At 41.1% G+C, this 22101-nt stretch overlaps 1 protein-coding gene across 7 annotated transcripts in view; it reads left to right on the plus strand.

Moving 5' to 3' along the window:
• The window catches only part of LOC105915477 (sodium-driven chloride bicarbonate exchanger), a 66823-nt gene that overhangs the window by 33284 nt on the left and 11438 nt on the right, over positions 1-22101 (plus strand). For 5 of the 7 annotated variants that reach the window (XM_036127837.1, XM_036127835.1, XM_036127841.1 and 2 more), the window contains 16 exons: positions 594-737; positions 1430-1571; positions 1745-1905; positions 3405-3593; positions 3784-3834; positions 6138-6226; positions 6531-6688; positions 6795-6882; positions 8947-9093; positions 10249-10349; positions 14040-14214; positions 16708-16841; positions 16930-17175; positions 17502-17607; positions 19441-19602; positions 21066-21179. In XM_036127837.1, coding sequence (XP_035983730.1) covers positions 594-737; positions 1430-1571; positions 1745-1905; positions 3405-3593; positions 3784-3834; positions 6138-6226; positions 6531-6688; positions 6795-6882; positions 8947-9093; positions 10249-10349; positions 14040-14214; positions 16708-16841; positions 16930-17175; positions 17502-17607; positions 19441-19602; positions 21066-21179 — 2207 coding nt within the window. Of the gene's footprint in view, positions 1-593; positions 738-1429; positions 1572-1744; positions 1906-3404; positions 3618-3783; positions 3835-6137; positions 6227-6530; positions 6689-6794; positions 6883-8946; positions 9094-10248; positions 10350-14039; positions 14215-16707; positions 16842-16929; positions 17176-17501; positions 17608-19440; positions 19603-21065; positions 21180-22101 lie in introns of all 7 variants that reach the window. The other 2 variants (XM_036127836.1, XM_036127840.1) reach the window with 2 other exon arrangements.

Genomic DNA, 22101 nt, shown 5'->3' on the forward strand with positions numbered 1-22101 from the left:
TCGCTTTATGTGTGTGTGCCAAGGTCACATGATGATAAAAAGAGAGATTGATACAGAATGTACAGTTTTTACCCATATGGATCATGTATTAAGTGAGAAAAATTAACAGCATTGCAGCGAATGTTTGACATTTGTTGACTGGTTCGTCCAATGAATTCAATTTTGTTGCACTTTTTCTATAAGAATAACATTTACAGTGAGACAGTATAAAGTTTCCATTGTCAGCAGGACATGCTGCACTTTATTGCTTAGTTCCAGTGACTAATGCTGCCAGGAGATGAGAAAAATCTAATTTAGAGCTTATTGGCGTAATTAAGTTCTGCCAAGGTACTCGGAGAAAACATCAGGATAATAACCTTAATTACCATCTATAATCTCAGCATCTGATAGTCACTTTATTTTTTCACAAGTCATTCAGTTTGTTGTTGACTGTTCCAAATTACTTTTAAGGGGCATCTCAGGGTTAGGGTTAGCCAGCCTCCAGCCGTAAACCAACCTTTAATCGTGACTGGTCAACGCTAAAGGAAAAAAAGAAAAATCGGAAATCGATGTTGAGACGCGACCCTTTCTGAGCTGAGCCGTCTTGGTTTCAGGCCACCGCACTCTCTATATCGGAGTCCATGTTCCCTTGGGCCGCAGGGCACACCGTCGTCACCGTCACCATGGACACAGACACAGGAAGAGGTCCAAGGAGAGGGACCCCACGGGTGAAGATGGACGAGAATCCCCCTCATTTAGTAAGTGATGTACATACCTGAACTTCAGAAAAGTGTTTTGGCTTACGACGCTAGAGCAGAGGGCTTAAAGGTCTCAACTGAATCTGCACAAATTCTGTTCAAAATCCAATGGACCCCGTTTCAAATCTGTTTATTGTTTTTGTGGCACCAGTTTCTGCCATGGTTTTTCCTTTGGCTCGATTTTCCATTAATGTGGTTGGATAGAGCGCTCTGTGAACAGAAACGTCTTTAGCCTTAACCCTTTAGGTCCAATTCTTCTTCAGATTGTTGGTGCCTGCTGCTAGACTACTGTCATGTAACAATCGTCTTTATGACTGTGTAAATAGGCACCTACAGTATATATTACATTCTCCTGTTATACAGAGAGAAATTGTATTGTGTGTCCTCAAGCTCAGAATGTATGACTAACTAAGCAGAAGATGAACATTATTGGTGGATGTATTAATCGCATATTCCTAAAAGCCTGAATAATGGGCCAATTCTTCCACTCTTGGGGGCCTCCTGCTGGACTGGAGGTCCTAAGCAGCTGCTAAGTTTGCTTTTGGCCTGGGCAAAATAGAATACCAATTTTTTTTTTTTTACAGAAGGTTGAATGACTTAAATGTCCATCCTCTGAGCTTGTAGAAACACTCTTTTCTTTTCGTTTTTCTTTTAATGTCATTTCCTTCACTTGCCGTCACCCTCCGCTGCAGCCGACACTCCGGCTCAGAGGGTACAGTTTCTTCTGGGCACAGAGGACGGCGACGAGGAGCACATCCCACACGCCCTGTTCACTGAGATGGACGAAATCTGCCTCAGGGAGGGCGAGGACGCCGAATGGAGAGAGACGGCCAGGTAAAGCAGCCGCAGACGACCCACGCAGGCAGGACGCCGCCAGCTGTGGCTTTGCCCTTCTGTTGCAGCTGAGACTTTTTATCCACATCTGAAATCTGATCAAAAGTCCCCTTTGAAGGCACGACACCTTCGTCCTTTGAGTTGTGCTCGTAAAAGTTTTTGTTCGTTCCCAGGTGGCTTAAGTTCGAGGAGGACGTTGAAGACGGTGGCGAGCGGTGGAGTAAACCCTACGTGGCCACCCTGTCTCTGCACAGTCTCTTTGAGCTGCGCAGCTGCATCATGAATGGCATCGTGATGCTGGACATGAGGGCCAACTCACTGGAGGAGATCGCAGGTAAACGCCGCAGGCAGACGGCCTCGTAGAAGTTTTTCCCATGTTGTCACATTACAGCCACGGATTGCGGTGGACCGCAGTCCATGGACAACGCACGGTAGTGTTAAACTGCACACATGAACAAGAAAACTTATGCGTAGTTTCAACTTATTTTATAAATGAAACAATCAAATGCTTGCGTTTTATATGTGTTCAGCCCTCTTCACTTTGATACCCCTTAATTAAGTCAGTGCAACCAATTTAATTTCCTTCCTCTTCACAAGCGAAATACATTGAACAGGTGAAGTTGATTAACCTGACTCTAGCCAGATTGATATCGCTCCGCCTAGCTCCACTCACATCCATTAGGGACCTCTCCCATAGAGAGTGATTTCTCCAACCAATTTTATTGTCTGGCCAATCAGGACGCAGGGCTGGAGTTTCATAGATGTGACGTAGTGGAGAAGCGACCGTGACGTAAGACTGTTTTGATTCAGACAACAATGGCGGCTCGCATCGAGGAAGCAAGCGTTAGCATTGATGCTGCTATTTCCTCCGTGTTGTCCAAGCTACCTAATATTGTTTCATTAAAAAAACACCAGAGAACGCCTCTGAAGGCTTTTGTTGGTGGAAACCATGTTTTCGCCCTTCTCCCGACCGGATTTGGCAAGTTTTGTCCGCGGCGGGCGCGTCCACGGCGGAGCGGTTAGCGTGAACCATATTAGGAGGCTTTTAGTCCTCGACGCGGTCGGCCAGGGATCGACTCCGACCCGTGGCGCTTTGCCGCCTGTCTTCCCCCCTCTTCCTGTCAGCTCACTGTCAATAAAACGTGTGCCACTAGAGCCGCAAACAAATTTAAAAAATTTTTCTGCGTCGCTCTCATCAGCGCCACGGGTTAGCTTCGGTGTGAGTGGTTGAAAAAGCACGTCGATAAAGATGACAGATAAGTGGCTTATCCAATCATATGCAAGGATTTTTGATAAGGCCCAGCCTTCAAAAAAGGCAATTCCTATGGAGAGGTCACAGATGGATGTGAGTGGAGCTAGGCGGAGCGACATACGTCTGGCTAGAGTAAGGTTAGCAGTTTATATCATCCTAGCTAAACCCACAACACGTCCGCAGAGTTTCATTGTTCTTGCTCCTATTTCTTTTATCCCAGGCCTTACATCTATTGATATTTGGTAGTACGTTATTAACATTTAGAATGAAATTATATCTTTAGTTAGATTGGCCTACATTGAGTCAAAGCAGGAAACATCATGGAGCTGACTGGTTTTTGCGGTCAGCGAGGAGGATATTTATCTGCGCGGCTGAGCAAAACCTGATCTGGCACAGTTAAATCAGCTACAGTGGGTCAGTTCTTTTCTGTTTTTTTTTTTTTTTTTTTTTTTAGGCTTGATCAGCTTAGCGTTGCTGGCTGTCCTGCGGGGGCAGACGCTGTCAAAGAAGCCGACTTAAGCGTTAGCCGCACTGCAATACCACGTAATTTGTTTGTTTTCCGCACTCGTCTCACTTCTCAGACATGGTCTTGGATCAGCACGAGGGCTCCGGCTCTGTGGGTCAGGACGCCCGGAAGAGGATCCGCGAGGCCCTGCTTAAACAGCACCACCACCAAAACCACAAGAAACTGGCCAACCGCATCCCTATCGTACGGTCCTTCGCGGATATCGGCAAGAAGCAATCCGAGCCTCATTCCATGGACAAGAACGGTGAACGCACACACATGCAGACCTGTCAGTAGTCAAACTGCTGTCTTCTTTACTCTCGTCGTACTTTAGCCTGTTGCATGCTGATGTGTGAAATAATGTTCCAAGTCTGTGTAGGTTGCTGTGTGTTTCAATCCCATTCTCTCCTCTCATTTGTGTTTCTCCATGTTGTGTGTGTCATTCCCTCCCCCAGAGAGTGGCATCCACCACAAAACCATAAACTCTCCAAAGAGTTGGCCCGAAAGTACGATCTTTAACACGTTTCGCCCAGAAAAGTCTCCCTATAAGGCGTTTCAGCCATGTGCATGCTGTATGTCACGTCTGCACACGCTTCTGTCAGCTTCAAGTTCCCGCACGAGCCGCCAATCATCACTGCGGACACGCCGTTTGGTGAAACACTGAACAAACATCCTAGTGTGCCACAGGCAGCTGCACAGGGCTACTTTACATCTCACAGGATTGAGTACAGGCAAACTGCAAAAAGAGAATTAAAATTAAGAAAAGTTTCTTGAAATTAGTGTATTTGTCTTTGATTTGAGCGGGTAAATAAGACTATTTGCCAATGGAATGAGTGTTTTGACCCCTAAAATAAGCTAATTAGGTATACTGCACTTGAAGTAAGATGATGGAGATAAGTTGTTTCTATTTCAGGAGCAAAAATATTATTCCATTGGCAGATAATCTTATTTAATTGCTCAAATCAAGGACAGATACACTCATTTCAAGAAAATTTTGTGGTTTTATTTCCCTTTTTGCAGTGTAGAGCTGCCACCAATGGATGGAAATAGTTGTTGTGGTGTTCAGGAAATACAGTATTTGCACCCTTTGGACTTTCCACTTTTGTCCAATCACTACCACAAACTTCATCTTTAGTTTTTTTTGGGGATTTTTTGCACCGTTGTAAAGTGATACAAAGTGTTCAAGTTTTTTTTTTTTTTATATAAATTAAAATCTGAAACCAGGGTACCAACACACGTTTCATGTAAAACTTCCAGACTTTCCCAAACTCCAATATCCAGAGCGCTCTGACTTTAACATTTACGTAAAAACATGAAAAAATGCACAATTGGCTGCAGTAGGCTTTATATGTATACCTGCAAAATCCACAGAGGGCAAGGAAGGATACAAGGAAACACAGAAAGGAAGGACACGAGGTACAAAAGAAGGCAGGGCACGAGGAAGGTAGGAGGTATGAAAACAAAGAGGAATAGAGCGAAGGAAACCAGAAGGACAGAGCCAACGGCACCAAGATGAAAAGAAGTATAAAAGGAGTTGGGGCATGAGTAAAGAGGGATGAAGGAAAGGTTGTGAGGGAGGGCAGATATCAGTCAAGACACAAGGAAGAAAGGACAGAATGACGACCATTCTTTGCTGCTCCTTGGGAACGATATGGTGAGGCCTCCATGTTGAGAGTGGCGAATTTTCCTTATAAAAGCAAATCTACTGCAATGAATTTTAATTAATAGCTATGTACACAAGAGAATATGTTGGGTTCAGTATACATTTTGATGATTACTATGACAGAAAAAATGTCTACAAATCAAAATAAGACAGAACAACCAAAATGAAACAATGCGGCAAAAATAGTTCTGAAAAAAACTGCCACTCACGACATGGCGGCAACGTCGATCACATCATGCGGTAACGCAGCATCCATCCTTCCAAGTCAACAGTCCTGCTATCATGCCGGGGTATAAAGGCCAATAGATACTCCTCAAAGACCAGAGAAATTTACAACCCCAAATTTTAAACTTTTAATGTGATGGATAAACACTAAGTAGTGCATAATTGTGAAAGAGAAGCAGTACTGAATCAGCACTTTGGGGTACATACTGTATCTACCACATTTCTCCTGCTAGAGAATGATATTTTTGCCAGTTCTTTACAAAGTGGCTCAAGCTCCGTCGGGTTGCATGAAGAGCATAGGTATCAGCTGGTATCAGTGCAAAAACAGGGGCTGAATGCAAATGCACGCCACACTTGCACAATTGCGCTCCACATTGTCCTTTAATCCCATAAGAAATAGAGGTTTGTGGTTGTAATTGTACAGAAAGTTTGGTAGGAATACATTTACAATTACTGTAAATATCTGAGTAGATTCCACTATTAAGGTGCTAGATGTTTTGTCAGAGAAATATTTAACTTTATAGAAAGAAAAGGAAAGTTGCTAATAATAAACATGTATTTGGTCATTCTAACCAATGTGATTTAGGATGAAAGATGCTCTTAAGTAAAAAAAAAACACCACAGACTTCATCTATCACAGGTAGTAAACCAGCATTACCAGATGTTTTGATAATAAAAAGTATAAATATTGAGCTTGCTCAGTAGTTTCTCTCTGAAATGATATAAAGTGTACCGTCTTTCCTGCTAACCAACCCACCTTCTCACCAATACAAACTCAGCACGAAAAAAAGGGACAAAATGCTTTCCCCTTTTTTCCAGACTTTTTACCTCTATCATGCAGTGTCTCACAGGAGAGCATTGTCTGTATCCGAGAAAGCCGATCTTGTGAAAGCTGATCTTATTTTCCTGCCCTCCTGAAAGGCCAAACGGTCTCGCCTCCGTCCCAGCCGTCCAACAACGAGGGCAAACAGGACGTCAGCCGAGAAAACAGCGCCGTGGACTTCAGCAAGGTGAGCAGCCAGAACGACTGCTGGTCTCCATTGTTTATTTTTGGAAAACTGAGAGCTGAACACATAACACGGGCCGTATATGTAATCAGTCTGGGGTTACGTGTCAAATGGTCACCGCTAGCTTCTCACAAAGGTATCCTGACTTGAATCAAACAGGATTACATGATGTTTTCTTTAGTTATGTGACTCAGATCACACTCTAAAGCCATCCTTTAGTTCTATATTAGTGTCTGTGTTTATGATACTTTAAAATTTACCTAATTTTCTGTCCAGAAATGACCTTTTGCCTGTTACCGTCGCACAGATTGACCTCCACTTCATGAAGAAGATCCCTCCTGGTGCAGAGGCGTCCAATGTCTTGGTAGGAGAGTTGGAGTTCCTAGACCGCCCCGTGGTGGCCTTCGTCCGCTTGTCTCCTGCTGTGCTTCTCAACGGCCTGACTGAGGTTCCCATCACCACCAGGTAGCCTAATCCAGGAGCTGATGGAAAATCACCCAGCTTGTGTTTCTCTTTTTTTTTTTTTACTTTCTTATGTGTCAGATCTGAATGTGTTGCCTTTGTTGCCCAGGTTCTTGTTCATCCTCCTTGGGCCTCTGGGAAAAGGTCCCCAGTACCATGAAATTGGGCGATCTATTGCTACACTGATGACCGATGAGGTGAGACCACACGGAAAACAAAACCTTTATAGACTGATGAATGTATTTATGTTTAATTATTTTCAATAAAGGGTTCGGTAACAGCTATTTAGTTCTTGCTATGCTCATCAAGCTAATAAATGTACACACCCAACCATTTATTATTATTATTTTTTACATATTCCGTCTATTATGTGATAGATCAGCGCAAAGCTGAAAGGAAAATAATACATGGTTGTCAATGTTTTTAGCCCAAAAATCTGCCACATCACCCTGAACATGCTGAAACATGGTGGTAGCAACATGGTGGGGTTCATTTCTCACTAGGTGTGGATGGGAAGATGGATGAGACTAAACACAGCCCTATACTGGAATAAAATATGTTACAGGCTGCAAAAGACTTGAGTCTTGGACTGTGGTTTACTTTAGGTGTACCAAAGTAGCAGAGACGAGCCAAAGCTTGCAGCTGTAGTTGCTGTAAAAGGGGGTTCTACAAAATGGCTCAGGGGGCTGAATACTTCTACACAACTCACTTCAGATAAAATAAGAAAAACAATGTGTCATTTTTCCTTGGATATTAAAGTTATGCTCTACTTTGTCCTGGCCTATCAGATAATATCCCAATAAAATCTGTTAAAGTTTGTGTTTATAACAAACTTTGGCTCCTTAGTTCCAAGTAGGAAACGTTCACCGTGTACAAATACTTTTGGAAGGGTCTGTTATTACATATTTATTACAATCGCTCTGTACACGATTGTAATAAATGCTTGGTATTACATTGGAATTACATCAGCAAGGCCTTTCACCTCCATTCAGTGGCTTCGATCCAAGGCTAACCCTCACCTTTGATTGGTGTTAAGCTGCACAAAAAAAAAAAACACCGTAATGCCTTTGTTAAATAATGACAGTATGTGCTGAAGATCATGACAGGAGATTTTCATGTTATTCACCAATGTCCTAGCCTAAGGTATTCTTTTATGTTGGTTATTTTTGGCAGTAGCCCCAAGAATAAGAATAGTTTAGGGATGTTGAGAAAACATCAAATTCTCCAAAAGGTCTTTGTATGCTGAAACATCAACAGTTCTTTTCATTGAAACGAAGGAGCCAAGCCTAAGTCCCGAAGCACAGCCCATACGCCATAATCCCCTCTGGACAAAGCTTTAAACTTGACACAATGCATCCGACTGTCCACTGTCACTGCGACTCGATGCAATCTGCTGATTTTCAACCAATTTGAATAATAACGTACTTCACTTGGAATCTGCCGGTTTAATTGGATTTAATTAAGTGGCTTAAGACGACAGTAGTTGTGAATTAGCGCTATATATAAACTGAGCTGAACAGAAAAGTGCCAATCTGAAGAAACGTCTTAATAATCTGCAACAAGTTAATTTTTTCTTTCCAATGTTGCTATTTGTGTATTTACAATTAATATATGATCAATTAGATTTACATCTAAGCAGCAGCACTACTAATAAAAGGAACAGCAACAACAACACGCTGTAAATTTCTTAAAAGCCTTTTCAACGTAGAAACGAAAGTTCAAATGCTGCTTTAAAGGCATACTATGCAACATTTTTCAGTTAATTAATGTGTTCCATACCGTTTTGGTTGATTAAATGAGTCATTTCAGGTCGAACAAAGGTTTTCTCGGCCGCCCTGGTGGTCTGTGGGGGAAATACCGTACTTGCAATTGCAAGAGCTCACGGCCCGCACCCACAGAAGTCTTGCTTTACGGCGAGAACTCCATGTGTTTTTGTCCTGCCATTCACTATATGCACGCGCGAAAGCAACAACAAAGAACCGCATGTTAACGTCAAATAAACATGCAAGCATATTGAGTTTTATTATTATTATTATTATTATTATTATTATTTATTTTTTTTTTTTTATGTTGGCGTGACGCTACCGCGGTTACATCTGTGTCCACACAGATGTAACATTTGTTACATCTGTGTGGACATAAACCTTTTGCATTTAGTTTTGAGTGTTGTCTTAGCACAGTGTGCAGAGCGGGTCAAATGTAACTGCTGACGTAATTATATTCAGCGTTGCTGAAAATAAGCCTTTTACGTCCCGACGCAGATTTTCCATGATGTTGCCTACAAGGCCAAAGACAGGAGTGACCTGGTGGCAGGCATCGACGAGTTCCTGGATCAGGTGACGGTGTTGCCCCCTGGCGAGTGGGACCCCTCCATCAGAATAGAGCCTCCGAAGAATGTTCCCTCTCAGGTAAATAATCCGCTCGGACGTTTTGGTTTACCTGCTGCATTTAAGGCACGCCGGACGTTTAAATGCATGTTTGGGAACATTTGTTGTCCTGCAGTCTAAAATCTCTACCCGGGTAGCTGTTTGGAAGCTCAAATGCATTTTAAGACTTTAGATCAAGAAATAACTCTGTTTGTCCTTTGGTTGATAGTAAAAGTAAATAAATTAGATAGTGTTGTGACCGGGTCCCCATTGAAAGTATAGTTCTTTGTTTAAAAACAATGTTCAGATCTATATGTATACTATTATTTTCTATTTATCTCTGGCAAAAAAAGTGGTTCAACTGCAGGTAAACAACAAAAAAATGACCTTTTTATATAATTATTAAGGAAAAAATTGTTTTCTAATTGAGGTAAAACTTAATGTTTCTGCTGTGGGCTGAAATGCCTCCTTTAATAATACTGGCATGCACTTTCCTATCAACAGTGGCAGAAGTGATGGCATTTTATGGGTTTTGGAGACTTCCTTTACCGTCTTGCAGTCTGCTTTCAGGCTTAAGTTTGTTGTATGGCAGAACCTGGACCTGTTGGCAATTGTTTTCAATGTCTACCACTTGTCAGCTGTTTTTTTGGGCGGTTAAAACTCTTTTCAGACGTTTAAATCTTAGGGGAGCCTAGGGGAGAATTTTTTTTTGGTCATGAGTCCCAAAATTCCTGCCGGCACCCTTCCTCTTACCAGACTCCTAAAATGGGACAGTCTTCTTTCAGAAGGCCTCAGACAGCTCTGTAGATCTCACTTCAATAGTCAGGAGCACAAAAAGTTAAATGTCTGAGGTTTAAAGAGGGCAAACTTACAAATACTGTGAACAATGTTTTCATCATTTGTGCCTAATGTGTCATTTTTGCCATTTGGAAGTAGGAGTAATTGTTTATTTGAATTCCTATTATATTTATTCTTCACCAGTAATTGAATCACATTTTACTAAAAACATTTAAAATGTCTTTTCTCCACGTTTTCTTTCTTTCTTTGCGTTTTAAAGATGAGCCGTATTATTAAAATAGATATTAATATCTTAAATGCCCTGATGTGTCTGCTGGTGTCTATCACAGAACAGATTAAGCTGCACTTTGAAGCGGGCATTTGACCAGCAGTTGACTGACAGTGATGTTTACTGCACAGGAAAAGCGAAAGATCCCCCCTGTTCCCAACGGAGTGACAGATCTTGGAGAGTCGGAGGAGCACGGAGGACATGGAGGCCCTGAGCTCCAGCGCACAGGGAGGTGAGTGCGGGGGGGACAAACAGCAACATTTACTGCATGGACTCTGTCACATCTTGAAGCTTTTCTCTGAGCCCATCTTCCTGTCATCACTGCACCCAAACTATTAATTTAGCACGCCTAGGATGCAGACTACCCAATAGGGCCAATGTCATTCTTCACTGCTCAAAACAGAGGTCTGTTGTTTTAGTTCAACTTCCGTATATCTGTAGATTAATCCAATAAGTTCTTTACACATTCTTTGATATTGCAAAAATGATAATAAAATGTGTTATCAATTATAACTTTAGCATTTGATTATCCTCTTAGATAATGCCAATTGATCCTGATGTTGCATTTCTAGATTTTTTTTCCTGTGGTGTATTTATGTGCTTTGTTTGGTTTTTCCACTTTACTCTCTTACCTTCCTCTACAAGTAGCATGGCTATATTAATTTGACCATAAAGGATAAAAAGGTCAGTTTTAGGATGTGATAGATTTGACATTTTTCTTCAGATGAAGTCATATATGTTTTTATTGTTTTCAGTTGTACACAACATTTGGAACAATCCAGACATCAGGCAAAATAAAAGCGCTTTTAACTTTTTAACATGGAATAATAAAGGGGTGAATCATTCTAGAGCATGGGTTCCCAGAGTGGGGGCCGGGACCCCCTGGGGGCTCGCGAGACACCTCTTGGGGGTCACGGCATGATTTGATGCCGATGTGCTAAACGTATTTAGTATTCCTTTATTTGTGAAAGCAATGCCAAAGTATAACTTGTTCAACTGCTTAACCTGACTCAAGCCAGACATGCGTCTGGCTTGAGTCAGGTTAGTATTAGACCAGGGGTTCCCAAACTTTTCAGCCTGCAACCCCCAAAATAATAGCACCAGAGATTGGCGACACCCCTTTTGGCGGGTGGCATTTTTTTTTTCTTTCTTGTGAGAGAAAATTGTGAGAATAAAGTCGTAAAATTACGAGGTGTCTCGCAAACCTCCAGGGGGGTCCCGACCGCTACTTTGGGAACCCCTGTTTTAGACGATTCAAAAGGCATTTATAAACATTTATCCTTCAAATGCCCCGATCTAAAATCCTAATCCGAATTTAAGATTCAACCAAAAAAAGTAATTTCCTGTAGTAAACACTACCTTCCTTAAGCTTCAACCACCAAAGTTACAATTAAAAACTGTCTTGAGTAGGCTGCCCCGGGCATCGCACCATGACTCTGAGCCCAAATGATCTTGTTCTCCAGTGGTTTTCGTATTAGAGGTCAATCGATATTTCTTGCCTCTCGATAAATTGGACGATATTAGCCTTTAGGGTATCTGCAGAGATGTTGATGCATAGTCTTCAGCGTCCGAGGTTATGAACCGTTTTTTTATACTGGAAAAACAAGTGCTGTCATCATGTTTTACTTTGCTGCATCGTACACAGCTCCTATGCCAACACTTCCATTAGAATCCCATAAAGACTGGTTGCCTCTGAGCTACCTGCGACCAATCATAAATCACAAGTGGACATGGCAATATCCTGCACAGCTGTGTCTGTAAAAAAAAAAAAAAAAAAAAAGGAAAAATAGCTGCCAACGCAGGACAACAGGGAGTTTTGTCACATGGTCCAACCCTGATAGCTGCAGAAGCTAAGGCTGGGTGGTTTTAAAAGCAACATTCCAGCGGGCACCACAAGGGCACCTCTGGGATCTGGTGGAAAAGGTGATTCACGCGAGGGATGTGTGAAACAGCTCGATGCCATCATGTAAATACCAGAACTATGAGGTACATTGTAGACACCTTGTTGAATGTGGGAGTAAAGGAGAAAAGCAGGGTCCTACACCAGTGGACTGTGAACATATATGCCCTGTAACGGACCCACTTCTTTAGGTCAGTCCTTGATATTCTTAAAGTAAAATATTAGCTAAAGCAATGTACAACATCACTACAACCATGTTCAATGTTCAAATGACTAAACTAACGTACGACAAATGTTCTCTTGTTGAAGTAAAGAGTTTTACATGACATGAAAAAATGGGAAACGCACGTCGCCATCACCTATACTTATTCTGATGACTACCAAACGGTTGTAGCCCTCAGCGGGTGTTTCGTGTTTTTAATAGTAATGGAGTGGGTGATGTCCCTAAGACGAGCTGCTGCGTGGCGCCGCACACAATCTTCTGCCAGCCACGGTTGGCCTCCAGCCCAGGCTCGTCCGTCAACCATCTCCTGCTCCCCCCGGCAGCATCGACGCTGCTTCTGCCGCTCGTTTGGGACTGAAAATAAACGTAACAGCCCACCCGACGTTGTCACGGCAACCGGCTCCGACGGCGCCTCGCCATCGCCGCAAGAGAGGCCGCACGGTGGTGGAAGGCGGGCCCAGCGTGGGGTCACTTTGTCGCCGTTCAGTATAGCGCTAGCTTTGTTTACCTATGTTTAATTCAGTGGATCAGCGGCAAATGGATGAGCTGGGGTTTGGTAATGACCACCTGCCCTGCTCTAACAGGTGTTTACCAGCCTCTATAGCTCTCCGGATGGCTCTCCTATATAAAAGTCAGTTTGGTTCAAGGGTGTGTGGTGATGCTCTTGAGCAGGACTAAATAGTAGCATCTTTGTTGCTGTCTTGATAAACTGCAAAGAAGGGATACCAAGGCCTTTGGTAAGGTTGGAATTATATATATATATATATATATATATATATATATATATATATATATATATATATATATATATATATATATATATATATATATATGTATATATATGTATATGTATATATATATATATATATATATATATATATATATATATATATATATATATTTAAAATGTACCAATTTCCATAACAAATGGAAAGATTAATGAACTTTTTTTCAACTTCACCCAAAAATAATAATCTGAATATATATTGCCGTCAATTCTGCACTGCAAAAATAGACCTAAAAATAAGATTTTTTTTTTCCTGAAATTAAAGTATTTTTCCTTGATTTGAGCAGATAATAGGACTATTTGCCATTGGAATAAGATTTTTGCACTTAAAATAGGAACAATTCATCTCCATCATCTTATTTCAAGTGAAGGATATCTAATTATCTTATTTTAGGGGTAAAAATACTCATACCATTGGCAAATAATCTTATTTGCCTGCTCAAATCAAGGGCAAATACATTAATTTCAAGAAAATGTTACTTATTTTTGGTTCTCTTTTTGCAGTGTGACACTCCAGGTATCAAAATCTGCCATACAAGGGTATAAGTCAGTCTCAGAAATGGCAGAAAATTCACAATTATCATGAATAAATGTGTAATGAGGACTATAGATAGATAGATTATAGACAACTATAATTGCAACTATAATTCTTTGAACACAGACGGGTCTTTTGGATCACTTCCTTTTAAATGAGCGTTTTATCTTGAAATTTAGGATGCAAACTATTTACAGATCTAGACATAAATAACATTTATTTTTATATTTTCCACAACCCTTTTTGTGGAAAATATTTTTTTTGTTTCATCAGAACCTTTTTGAAGGTTTTAGCCCAACGTGCAACACTATCCAGTATGAGTCATCCAATATAATCGGAAACAAGGTAGAAAAGCTAAAAAAACTAAACAAAAATAATGTTGGCATGGCACCCCTATTATTAATTATCTAATAAATGATTGTAAATAACCTCCTGCTTGTGTTTAATCCCTGGCCTAAAATCCCTGTGTCCTTGCAGGTTATTTGGTGGGTTGGTCCTGGACATCAAGCGAAAGGCCCCTCACTACCTTTCAGACTACACAGACGCCATCAGTCTCCAGTGTCTGGCCTCCTTCCTCTTCCTTTACTGCGCCTGCATGTCACCTGTCATTACCTTTGGAGGACTCCTGGGTGAGGCCACCGAAGGCCGTGTGGTAAGATGGATCTTTCTGCTTCGTGACACTTCCAGATTCAAAGTCAGTCCAAGTCTTTAACGAACCAGACCGAGATGCAGCCTTTGTTCGCAACTTCAAGGACTTTAAATCAGCTAGAAATTTTTTGTTGATTATGAAGATTTAATTTTATAAACATCCGTGTATATTGTGTTTTTCTCTGAGATAATTTTTCAAATATTAGAGAGATACTGAAAACAACAAGCTGAAAGTCTTCTTCATGCCATAAAAATTGCCACATCTGCCCTTGGGTTTATGGGGACAATTATTGTCTGGACCTTTAATCTGCACTTAATTTTAAATGACTTATTTCCAATCTTTCCACTTCACAGATTGTGGAAAGTTGCAGCCAACCTGTAACACCCACCTTCATTTTAAACCTAAATGCATTAATGTGTTTATAATATGAACATATATTGGAGATGTAAGGATACCTCCACCTTACAAGGCCAAATGATTTGCAATACTGGGTTCACAACTTTTTTTTAAATACAGAAAAAGCTTTAATTTCATGCTGTTTGTGAAATACTAAATATATTTTCCAGCCAATGTTGGGGTGTTTTTTTCCACTTTTAAAGATGAAAGGTTGAAAAAATATGTGCATGAAGGATAAACATATTCAGTTATTTTCTTGCATTTCACAAAATGTAACCTGTTCCACAGCCAAAACTGTTTTTAACCCTTCATCTTGTTTCATAATACAGCTTGTGGTAACAAGCTTGCATTGCACTTTACAGGTCCAGCTCAAAAAATGTAAATATTGGAAACAAACTCAATATTTGTTGTCATTTCAGAAAGTGAAACTTATACTGTTATATCCACATAGCTGTGTGCAGGTGTGTGTGTGTGTGTGTGTGTGTGTGTGTGTGTGTGTGTGTGTGTGTGTGTGTGCCTTACCTCTTCAGGTGCATCCTTACAGCTGGAGCTCATTAAGGTCCAATCAGGAGCAGCTTATAGAGGAGCGGATCCCCAGAGGCAGATGCCAGATTGCGCTTGTTTGTCAAGTTGTAATCGGGCCTACTCGTTACATATTCCTTCGCGTGTTGTTGCTCAACACCGTGTTGTCTTCTTTTTAGGAAACCATTACTCGGTTTCCATTTAATCCAGGATTCCTGTCCTCTGCCTGCTCATTTCCGAAATTCACTGGAGGAATCCCCTCAGGATCCCCACCACAAATGTCCTCACTGCTCCTCTGGCCGCTGCTCTGGATCTGCCATCTGAGCATGTTCACAACCCACCATCAGCTCTCGCCTGCCTGTCCTCCCTGCAACGGTCCAACCTCATCTCCGTCTTCCCCTGGAAAGGAAGACAAGATTAATTATTAAAGCAAAACGTATGCCATAACCCGCCAACTTCAGCCTTTGTGGGTAAATTCTCCCTGCAAAGTTAATTTCTGTGATAACAGTAAAATCTTTTGCTTCTTCTCGAGTTTCAGCATCAATTATCAAATGTGATTTCCTTCAGTAACCACTTACATCTCCTCCTCGGTGCCATTCTGGAATCCTACCCTGATCCTGGAAGAAGCATTCATTATTCCACATTTGTCAATAAACCATTTAAATCACTTAGTGTTGTCTGTACTTATTTCCCGCACAAGAATCACACACACACACACCAACACCACAACACATAAATAGATTCATTACACAAGACTTTATTTGTGATAATGATGAGTATTATGGCTTACTGATGATGAAAGCCCAAACTACTGTGTTAGAATGTTGTGAACAAGCATATTCGGAAAGTTGAGTGGAAGGAAGAAATATGTTAGGAAGAAGTGCGCCAGAAACGCTGCGATCTACCAGGAAACTTTTGCGCGCTTCATGTTTCCTTCTTCTGAAAGGTTTTATGGAGATGGTGACTTCCTTTTCCAGCAGGACTAGGTACTTGCCCACACTGCCAAAGGTGCAAGGTGTTACTGGGCTCGATTGGCCAGCAAACCCCACTGAGAAGCTGTGGACTTTTGTCAAGAAGAGGATGAGAGACACTTTATCCAAAAAGGCAGATTACCTGAAATCAGCTATCAAAGCTACCTGGGCTTGCTGAACACCTCAGCAGAACCACATGCTGATCGCCTCCATGCCACGCCGCATTGATGCAGTAATTCACACAAAAGGTGCCCCAACCAAGTATTAAAGGCATACAAATAAACGTGCATTTAGGAAGCCTGACATTTCTGTTTAAAATATACCTCTTTTATGTTATGTAATGTTCTATGTTAAGGTTTTCATTTCTGTAAGCCATAATCCTCAAAATAACAAGAAAACAGACTGGAAAATTTCACTCTATGCAATCAATCTATATAATAGACGAGTTTCATTTTCTGAAATGACAGAAACGTTTAACGTTTTCACTAGCTGAGCTACGTTAACATTGTTGTAACTTGTAGGTGCTTTGTACTATAAAATGACAAGACCTTGAACACACCAAATGTCCGTGCCTGCCTAATCAGTCCTCTGTTTCCTGTCTTTCCAGAGTGCCATCGAGTCACTGTTTGGGGCTTCAATGACCGGGATAGCCTATTCTCTATTTGCCGGTCAGCCCCTCACCATCCTGGGCAGCACCGGACCCGTCCTTGTCTTTGAAAAAATCCTTTTCAAGTTTTGCAAGTAGGCCCCTTTCTTGATCCTCCTACCCCGTTTGTTTACTTTTTTTCAACCAGTTCTTACCTTTTATACTTTTGCCTATGCATCTCAGGGAGTACGGCCTGTCCTACCTCTCCCTGAGGACCTGCATTGGGCTCTGGACAGCCTTCTTCTGTCTGCTGCTGGTGGCCACGGACGCCAGCTCGCTGGTGTGTTACATCACACGCTTCACCGAAGAGGCTTTCGCAGCGCTCATCTGCATCATCTTCATCTACGAAGCCCTGGAGAAGCTGATTCACCTGGGGGTGCACTACCCTGTCAACAAACACAACGACCTGCAGAAGCTCACCCAGTACTGGCAAGTGTCTGCGTCCCATTTCCGTTCGGAGACATTCGCATCAGCCGCTGCGCGTTCGCAGGGATCTTCAGTTCTACGTTTTTTTTTTGTAGCGATTCTGTGCCCATGCAGTGGTCTTTACGCAGCATTTTTTGCCCAAACATACTAAAAGTACCTCTTCTCTGTCATGAAACGGCAGAGGGTGCAGAGGAAAAGAAGATAAAGTGGCTGATTAGTTTGAGGAGCAGCCTTGTTACGTTGAAGCACGCGCAGTAAATAAACGTTATTTGGTTTTAAAATGAGAAAATGAGTTTTGAAAAGCTTACAGATTATTTTACCTGCAACAGGTGTAGCTGTGTTGAGCCCAGGGCCCCGAGCAACGAGACTCTGCGATTTTGGGAGGAAAGAAACATCACAGCCAACCTGGTCAACTGGACTGCACTGGAGGTCAAGGTAAAGAACCCCTTCGTTTTATAATAATAGAGCCGACGAGGGGAACGTAGCCTTCCGAATGAGAGAAGCTAACGGGACACAGAAAGCAGAGCTAGCACTTGAACGGAGAAGTCAAAGTATCTTTATTAGTCTCCTTGGATACAAGGATGTGCTGCATCATCCTGGATAAGAAGAACTGACACTCAAGAAGCGTCGCTGCTGACGGGGATTAAGATTACATGGGCTGAATTTCAAAAGACGTAGCAAAATGAAGATGAAGATGAAGTCACTTTGGTGGCTTAATACCGAGTCACTAAAGCAGAGTTGCTTATTCTAGGAACGCATGAGGTAGTTCTGTATTAAAAGAGAGGAGCCCTGTCCTGTGAAGATTGTACTGTATAATGTTGCGAAAAGGTCCGGTCACACTTAACATCGGACAATGTAATTTTGAGTTATTACAAAACAGCGTTTTCAAATAATTTTTTTTATTAATAGAGAAAAAAAGTCAAACAAACTAATCTGACACTATGTGAAAAGGTAATTACCCTCTAAACCAGGGGTGTCAAACTCATTTTGGTTTAGGGGCCGCATTCAGCTTAATCTGATCTCAAGAGGGCCACACGAGTAAACTCATTGCAAGATTAAATAGAACTAATAAATGTGGACTTGTTGTTGATTTTTATATTAAGTTATTTTCACTTTTACACAATATATTATGAATAACCTCAGCGTTTTTAAGAAAAGTATGTGCAATTTCAACAATACTTTTACTCAGTTAAACATTTACTTGTGCATTATGCATAAGAACTGATCACAGTGATTATACAATGTTAAAAAACATTTATTCACATTTTTTGGAACTTAAAAACACTGTCCTGCATGACAAAATACATCAAACAGATAAAAATTAAGAAATGATTTGAATTTTTCCACACCTGAAGCTTAATCTGCTAATTAAAACACAGCGCCCCTAGTGGACAATATATGAACTGCATAATTTTTTTTTTTAATAATGATAATGCATTTAGCCACAGGGCAGGACTAAATTGTTCGGCGGGCCGGATCCGGCCCGCGGGCCGTATGTTTGACACCCCTGCGCTAAACCTAATGTGTTGCACAGCTCTTAATGGAAACTAATACCACCAAGTGTCCGTGACGTCAGTGAGCTGCAATGAGTCTTTCATATTGGTGAGGAAAAACTTAGGAACCCTCTTCTTTGCGGAATAGTTTTACTTCGGCCACACCGGTTGGTTTATGAGCTTGAGCAGCCTCTTTGAGGCCATGCCACAGCAAGTCCGTTGTATTTTATCATAGACTTTGAATAGGCTGATCCAAAACCCTTTTCTTGTTTGTTTTGTTTTTTGAGTCAGTCAAAGGTGGACTTCCTGATCTTCTTTGGATCATTTGGATCATGCTACTTAACCCATGTGAACATGGGCTTAGAGTTCCTCTTCAGGATTTTTTGTTCTAGAAAACAAAAATCGTAGTTCCATCAATCACAGCAAGTCTTCTAGGGTCCGAAGTAGCAAAACAACCCCAGACCATGGCACTACCACCGCCTTGTTTGACTGTCAATGTGATGTTCCTTTCATAAACGCTAGTTTTATATTAGATTCAATAAACCACCCAGATATTTTTTTTTAACCTTTGATTCATTTCAATTGAATAAAACAAGAAACAGAAGAGTCTTTAATGGAGAAAGATACTTGTTCACACCGCTGTAAATGTTTTACCAGAGAATTAATTCATTGCTTTCCTCCTTGCTTTGCCCTCTGATCATTTTTCTTTTTTTACCTGGGCCTCCTGGGTATTGCCACTTCCACCATCATCTGCATACACATCTGGGGCCAGTAGGAGTGTGAGATGTTACATGGGGAGTTTGAGGGCCCCGCCTGCAGCCATCATGGCCCCTACATCCCAGACGTCCTCTTTTGGTGCGTGGTCCTTTTCTTCACCACCGTCTTCATGTCAGCGTTCCTGAAGGAGTTCAAGACGAGCCGCTACTTTCCCACCAAGGTAAGTGAACTGACGGCACCGCTCTTATTTTTCAGTTGAGTTATAGTTTAGACCCTGTGGCTGAGGTGGTGGGTTGAATTTATTTGCTTCTGGCAGTGTAAGCAGCACGAACTGTGACTGGTCCAATACGCTCTGGTCATTTGTTAAAAGTGATCTCGATCAACGGTTTTCTTGGCCTTCTAAAGATCTTTGAAAGTTTTCTTTAAATACTTGAAGCTTTTTCTCCTAGAAAAAGGAAAACTGTAGAAGTTGAGTACAAAAAAGTCCCAGTTCTTTAACCGGTGTCCCACACTGTACCAGTATCTGTTAGCCAGATCTTTAACAATACGAAAAAAAAAAGCAAATAAACATCAACTAACCATCTATTAATTAGAAATATTGCTTAGTGAGGAACTTTGTTATCTTTATCGATACGTGTGAATACTTCAGAGCAAAAATGCAGGTAACATAGCAGACAAGGACTAATTTGACTGTTTTAAATCTGAGTAAATCAGCCTATTGCCATCTTAATACACTGTCAGGACAGAAGACAGAAAAGCTGTTGCAAGATCTTTTGCAATATGGTCTTTACTCTGTAAATTGATCATGTCGAGGAAACTCATCCAGATTAGTCTATAAGGGACCATAGACATTTTTAGGTCATGAGAGACTGGGAAAGTCTACTTGTGGTTTTTGACCTCTTTTTAAAATATCCATTCTTTGCTCGCGCATTCTTGTTTAATGTTGTTTTAAGGGAATGCCAGCTGCTGAAGGAAGCAACCTTCGCTTAGCTTACTGTCCTTCATTGAATTTTGAATTTAGCATGAAAGTAGTAATCCAGAAACTGCTTTAGCTCAGTCTGGCTCGTCGTTAGCACGTGCTGCCATCTACTGGTTGCTGTGGAGCACAGAGCCAAAGGCCTGCAGTCTCCATGGCCATTCCACATCCAGTTTCTATGGGGTGTCATTGAGATGACACACAAGCAGCCTAATGTGCTGGGTGATGTTGCTGCTAAACCGTGTTATCTGATCGCCACCTTGTGGTCATGAATGTTGCTCTGCAGTAATACTGCAGATAAAAGCATTGATGCCCATTCAAACCGAGGCGCCTAAATGCGTAGTGACGTCTCCCTGTTTAATTACTTTTGAACATTTGCTTCCACCTACAGCTATTTCTTCTTGTCTTTAATTAAAGGAAGTGTTTATTTTTGTGGATATTTTTCTCTAGAAAACCAGTCAGGAATTTTGAGAATATTGATGCTGTAAATTTGACATTTCAAGGACAGTTAAAAAGGTTGATAAAATCTTAATGTAAGAAGTGAAGTCTTAAATTTCTCCGAATTCTCAGCTGAGAGCACATTGGCGACACCAAATGACATTAGGGTGCCTAAACGTGCCTCCATAAAATGCGTTTTTTTTATTGATACTTTTTTTTAATATATATCTTTGCGTGTTTAAATTTAACATGGTCTTTGTTCTGTCCAGGTGAGGTCTGTCATCAGCGACTTTGCTGTCTTCATCACTATCCTGACTATGGTCCTTGTTGATTATGCGTTGGGAATCCCGTCGCCTAAATTACAAGTCCCCAACAAGTTCAAAGTAAGCCACCATGAACACATTATGTGTCTGAAATGCCACAGTTGTGTTTTTATAGTATAGTATGATAAAGTATAACATAATGTAGCAAGGTTAATTATGGCAGCATAGTACAGAGCACCACAATACAGCTGGCATAGTATACAGCAATTTAGTATCTATTAGCAAAACACTTGTGTGACTTAGATTCAAGTCAGATGTTAGTCACTTGAATAACTTTAGACCCGATATGAAGAGATCATAAAAGATTTGGACTTACTTCATCTCGACTCCTTTGACTTGAAAATACTTGATCTCTGTTTCACCAAACACAAAGCGTGCTACAAGGAAAAGGCACCAGGAGTCTTGCAATGGGCCCTTATTATTTGATAATCGCAGGCTGGATAGCAGGACCATAACCATGCTTTGTTAAATCAACTTGATTTCTAAATTCTTTTTTGTGCAGTTGCGTGACTATTTGTAGTTATTTTAATGATCTGTTGATACTCACAATATTGCAAAATCAGGTTTGTACTGTTGCAGTTGGTTAACATGGAAATAATGTTCTCTCTGTGATGAAATCTGGTTAATTTTTATTATGCATCCACCCATTATTTTTTGTAAATCTAATGAATATTCTCTATAGTTTCGGTTACCATTTACTGTAAAAAGCACCATCAGTGCTTCTTTTCAGATGTTTCCTTCCTTTTACTGGTTCTTCTAGCACACAAAGACGCCTTTTAAAAGAATTTGAAAATGATCAATACTCTGATTAAATAACATCCATCCATCCATCCATTTTCCGAACCGCTTTATCCCTCATGGGGTCGCGGGGGGTGCTGGTGCCTATCTCCAGCGTTCAATGGGCGAGAGGCAGGGTACATCCTGGACAGGTCGATTAAATAACATATTTAGTCAAATTTATTTTTCAAAACTCACATCGTAA

This window comes from Fundulus heteroclitus, chromosome 24 (genome assembly GCF_011125445.2).
Source record: "Fundulus heteroclitus isolate FHET01 chromosome 24, MU-UCD_Fhet_4.1, whole genome shotgun sequence".
NCBI classification, from domain to species: Eukaryota; Metazoa; Chordata; class Actinopteri; order Cyprinodontiformes; family Fundulidae; genus Fundulus; species Fundulus heteroclitus.